Source organism: Trichinella spiralis, assembly GCF_000181795.1.
Source record: "Trichinella spiralis strain ISS 195 chromosome Unknown Scfld2, whole genome shotgun sequence".
NCBI lineage: Eukaryota > Metazoa > Nematoda > Enoplea > Trichinellida > Trichinellidae > Trichinella > Trichinella spiralis.
Genome location: NW_003526941.1, coordinates 2,961,991 through 2,966,868, shown reverse-complemented (window position 1 = coordinate 2,966,868; position 4,878 = coordinate 2,961,991). Strand labels below are relative to the sequence as shown.

Here is a 4,878-nt window from a genome sequence, read left to right as displayed (position 1 = left end):
GTGTCGGATAAAATGGGTTTCTAAAGTTGCCATGTGCCTATGTATCTTAATAAGTAGAGAAGAGTTTCATCAGTCTTTCTTTAACTGCACTGACCGTTTTCTTTAAAAGAACAAATTCACCATATGAAACATTCTGTTTATTGTAGGAAGTTTTTATTTTAAATGTCATGGAGTGTTTCAATATTTTATCCTTCCAGTTTTGCTTGATTATAATCTTGTTTTGATTATTTTGATCACAATTGTTTCGGAATTGAAATGTAAATAGTAAATGATATTGTTTAGAAATGGAATACAATCTCATAAACTAACATTTCATGTTGCTATTCATCCGGTTGTAGCATTAGTAAATTTCGATACATCGATACGATAAGAACAACAATTTTCATCGTTTAGTATTGTATTTCCATTTGTGTGTGTGATTAATCTCCTCCGGGGTAAACGTTAGTACAGTCCACCAAAGGCAATGTCACATTATTCTATTACCTTGAGCTAGAAATTGATCGATATTTCAGAATGTCATCGTAATGGCCGTATCGTTCATTTTGATAAAGATTATTAGTCCAGAAAGGTGCTCAAGTCTCGTATTCAGCATCAACTATAAATGGCAAATTGTATTTATCGCTAATCAGTTTGTCAGTCTGATGAAAATGTTTAGGAAGCCTGTCCCCGTCAGCGCTTCAGCATTCTCTATAATTAAAAAGTAAGTTATCGTTTAATAACTGTGATCATGTTGTTTGTATCAATTATCAAACAATTTTTTACTCACAAAATGCATTTCATTTCTCTTGATGTAACTTCAATGGCAGCACACAGACTAGTTGGTAAAGAAAGATCTATTCATATAAAATGTTCTCTTCACTATTATTCAATGTATAATGAATAGAAAATTGTGAGCTCACTTCCTTTGTAACTTTTTGCTTCACATTGCTATTCACGTTATTTGCAATGCGTTATCACGCAATGAATTTGATACAATGAATCATTGAATGGATGCAGATTTTATGTTTCAGAAGTAACTAAGTAATATGTTATGCATATTTATCCAACTTCCAATACTTTTCAGTATTCACCATACACGGTACTTCATACGCTATTGTAATGGCAATAAAATAATTAAAATGGGAAATTTTCATTTACGTTCTTTCCCTTAAAAATACTTCTTAACAGTTAATATTCTATATGGCAATATAATGTATTACGCATTTTATTCAGTTTCTTGAGTTTCTTCTTTTGTTTCGCAGCTTCTGAAAAAAGTTACATTATGCTAGGCCCACATCCCCACTTTTGCTCACTATAGTTTTTGCATATAATTATATGAGTGCAAGCAAACTACCCTTCGTCAGAGCAGTAAAACTAAAATTTTTGAAATAGGTTTATGCCATAGGGTTATTACTGACTGAAATTAATGTTGTTCTATAAAGGACAAATTTGCGTACAATCACAACCTTTTATAATTTCGCCTTACGGTCATATAATTTATTCTTATTTAGTGTATGACGAGTTTTCTTGGTCAGTTATTAACTGAGTCGCCGTAAAAGAACGTCCTGAAATACAATTTCACTCTTGAGTAATTATGTATGAGGAAGAGGTAAGTTATTCAGCAACGCCTTTTGATATTGCATGACTACCATTGCATGAATTATCAAATATACTGAATACCAACTAATTGGTTTTTCCCCTCTAATTATACTAACATGAAAATGTTCTTAGTCATATATTACTTTTGTTTTTTATAGATGCTGCGGACAAACAAGTACGTATTTCAGTTCTCCACTGAAGCAATTGATTACATTATTATATTTTAGTTCCAGAATTCACATGATTTGAATACTGCATACACGTGTGATCAGTATCAAGAAGTATAATTCCCAGTGAATGTTGGATTTGATATTTTATATGAAAATGGACCAATACAGCTATTACTGGAACATCGTTCTTAGAAAACCTCAAAAGATAGACGATCACCATACCCACATACCCAAATTCAAATGCACATAGAAAACATGTAAGCAATACAATGTTATTTTTACAATCAATTTTTTGTATTATATCCTGTACGTAAATAATACCAGATAAATGTGAAATAGCCATATTATAAAAAGTAATTGAAGACGAATGACAGTGCATCTGATGATTTTTATATTCGCGCAATATTTTAAATTCCAAAATATGAATGTTTTTCCAGTATTCCAGATCGTCTAATTTTGACAGATAAATGAAGACAACATGTAAGTTGTTTCACTCGTATTAAAATTTACATTAATATATAACTTTCCAGGTAAGAAAACAACAGAGTATTCTCCACCGAAAATGCAAAACGGTATGCACATTTTCCATTAACTGAATGCATCAAGTAGTTTCATTTTCAAATACTATATACGTACTCTAGTTCTTTAATTCTTAATCTGTAAGTATTTTTCCAGTGTTGATGTGTTGAAAACGATAGCAGGGTGCAATATTGGAAAGAATAAAGACAACACGTAAGTATAAAATCAAAATCCTCTCGTTCTGAAGTTTCGAAGTATAACATGAAACATAATATTTATGGAAATGCTACAAGACAGGAATTCCATCGCTGAAAATGAATAACAGTACGTATATTTTACATTAATTTGCTTTTACTTAATACTTTATAGTTTTCATTCTTCATGTTTATCCTTACTTAGAAGATATCGATGTATTCGATATGTCTGACTGACAGTTGTGAACAGGGGAAAAAGGACAACATGTATGGAAATCAAGAATTATGCTCACTAGTATCATTCTGAAATTTGAAAATTTAGAAAAATACATGCAAGATGAAAAATTATCCTCATGTGCACCGCTGAAATGTAATTACGGTATGCATATTTAATTTTAACTGAGTTCATAATTTAGTTTTATTTTAGAAATACTTGAATGGCAGCATTTTTCATTCATTTATCCAGTCGTTCAATTATCTTTATACGCATACCATTTAACAGGTAAGTTAATGCACTTTTTGTATGTGTAAACATAATTCACAATCAGATGCACTGTCATTCGTTTTCAATTAGTTTTTATAATATGGCTATTTCACACAAATAATAAGACAATATATTCTGATATCGTGTTTGTGTCAATTATAAAGAGAGGAAATTAATTTACCTCAAATCTTTGGAATTTCCAGCAAAGCGACAAAGCTGCGGTTGGCATTTCCGATACCGACATCCTGACACTACAGGCATGTGGCTGGCAGGCTGGTGAGAAAGATTCCTAATCCATCAAATAAAATTGTTTCCAAATGAATGGTTCGTTATCCTGATTGAAACTTCGAAAACAGTCAGAAACTAGATAAGCCATTGTGTTCACTCACGTTAATGGATCTGTTAAGAATGGTTATCATGGTTTCCCCAATATGTAAGTAAGAAATTAAGTAATTAAATATTAAATTTGATTCCGTTTATTTTACAGGCACATGTTTTCACTGATAATACCAATCCATTGAAAATCAAAAAAGACTGCGGTAATGGACTGTGAGCAAGAATAACTCTTTGACTGTCATCAAACGTAAGTAATTTTAAGCACTAAATTTGATTTTGAACACGTCTAACTTTCAGGCATCTTGTATCATGTCTTAAAGAGGAAGAAGGATGAAAATCTGGTTGCATTGGAATAACAAGCGTGATTTTTCATGAGTGGTGGTCACGTTTACCTTAAGTAAGTAATAAGTAGGTAAGTGACAGTAAACAGCTAAATTTAATTCCCTTTATTTTACAGGCACAGGTTTCCACTGACAATACCAATCCATTGAAAATAAAAAAAGCAGAATTGGACTGTTCCTGGTAAGGTATAAGAATAAATTAAGAGTAGAATAAATTAAGCACTAAATTTGATTTTGCTCGTCTCTTTCAGGTATCTTGTATCATGTCTGAAAGGAAGAAAATGAGAATCTGGCTGAAATGGTATTTAAATGACTTTTTAAAAGTCCTACACGTTTTCCTTCATAAGTAGGTAAGTCACAGTAATCTACTAAATTTGATTCAGTTTCTTTTACAGGCGTCACTGTTCATCGACAGAATCCATCCAATGCAAGGAGAAGAAACAAGACGGGAATGCACTAAGTCTGAATTTTCACTCTGTCACTCAAAGTAAGTAATATAAATTAAATTATAAATCACCTCTGCTCATTTCTATTTTTCAGGCGCAGTGAACATCATAAAGGCCTCTGAAGAAACTGCCAATCGATTTACAAGGAGATATCACCACTGTCAAGATACGCGGTAAGTTCCAGCTATTACTAATGTGTACATTTTAGATTCAAGAATAAACTTTATCAGGAGACTACACGTCACTGGAAGAATAAAATATCAAACGATCAAGGAAGAGAGAAGATAAGGAAGATTTAACATGACGAAGGTAAGAGTAACAGAAAGAAACAAGCATGAGGAAGATAAGTATGAGTAACATCAGAAAATTCCATGCCCTATCTTATCTAAAGCTACACTCTTCGGTAGGGATACGCCCCTATAATACCCTCAGGCTACGCCTTACGCTATGCCTTAAGCTACGCCTTAAACAACATTTAAAATTCTTCTGACTTTTTGATAAATTTGCCCTCAGGCTACGCCCTAGGCTACGCTTCAGGCAATTTAAAAAAAAATTTTTACCCCTCAGGCTATGCCTCAAGCTATTTCTAAAAAAACATGTGTCTTCAGGCTATGCTTCAGGCAAATTTAAAAAAATATTTACCCTCAGGCTATGCTCGGGGGTACGCCTCCGGCAAAATTTTCGTAAATCGCAAAGTATTTCAAGATTTTCAAAAATTAGCCCAAGGCAACGCCCGAAGGTCGACCCCTTCACGCAATTTTAAAAAAAATTTTTACCCCTCAGGCTATGCCTCAGGAATATTTTCTAAAA

At 32.7% G+C, this 4,878-nt stretch overlaps 3 protein-coding genes across 3 annotated transcripts; 2 read left to right on the top strand and 1 right to left on the bottom strand.

The window, feature by feature from the left end:
• The first annotated feature begins 524 nt into the window (after positions 1-524).
• Positions 525-3,615, top strand: Tsp_03144 (E3 ubiquitin-protein ligase synoviolin-A). The gene is made up of 6 exons (XM_003379437.1): positions 525-700; positions 1,737-1,753; positions 2,279-2,320; positions 2,889-2,963; positions 3,149-3,221; positions 3,579-3,615. Exons 1-6 carry the CDS (start codon positions 525-527, stop codon positions 3,613-3,615), a joined length of 420 nt encoding a protein of 139 aa, XP_003379485.1.
• A 270-nt stretch (positions 3,616-3,885) lies between these two features.
• On the top strand, positions 3,886-4,367 carry Tsp_03143 (hypothetical protein). The gene is made up of 4 exons (XM_003379436.1): positions 3,886-3,968; positions 4,018-4,109; positions 4,163-4,241; positions 4,277-4,367. The coding sequence occupies exons 1-4, from the start codon at positions 3,886-3,888 to the stop codon at positions 4,365-4,367; spliced, it is 345 nt and encodes a 114-aa protein (XP_003379484.1).
• An 82-nt stretch (positions 4,368-4,449) lies between these two features.
• Positions 4,450-4,815, bottom strand: Tsp_03142 (conserved hypothetical protein; the record flags this gene model as incomplete). The annotated part of the gene is made up of 3 exons (XM_003379435.1): positions 4,450-4,464; positions 4,495-4,599; positions 4,711-4,815. Coding segments are annotated over 3 exons (225 nt in total), but the record flags the coding sequence as incomplete, so codon positions are not given.
• Positions 4,816-4,878: the final 63 nt, after the last annotated feature.

What these genes read in the sequence shown, in the direction of transcription:
- Tsp_03144 (XM_003379437.1), top strand. Translation starts at nt 525, where the DNA reads ATGGCCGTATCGTTCATTTTGATAAAGATTATTAGTCCAGAAAGGTGC. An exon ending in TCCACCGAAAATGCAAAACG is followed by an intron (nt 2,321 to 2,888) that starts GTATGCACATTT and finishes GTTTTATTTTAG; the next exon opens with AAATACTTGAATGGCAGCAT. An exon ending in GGCATGTGGCTGGCAGGCTG is followed by an intron (nt 3,222 to 3,578) that starts GTGAGAAAGATT and finishes TCTAACTTTCAG; the next exon opens with GCATCTTGTATCATGTCTTA.
- Tsp_03143 (XM_003379436.1), top strand. Translation starts at nt 3,886, where the DNA reads ATGTCTGAAAGGAAGAAAATGAGAATCTGGCTGAAATGGTATTTAAAT. An exon ending in CTACACGTTTTCCTTCATAA is followed by an intron (nt 3,969 to 4,017) that starts GTAGGTAAGTCA and finishes TTTCTTTTACAG; the next exon opens with GCGTCACTGTTCATCGACAG. An exon ending in CACCACTGTCAAGATACGCG is followed by an intron (nt 4,242 to 4,276) that starts GTAAGTTCCAGC and finishes TGTACATTTTAG; the next exon opens with ATTCAAGAATAAACTTTATC.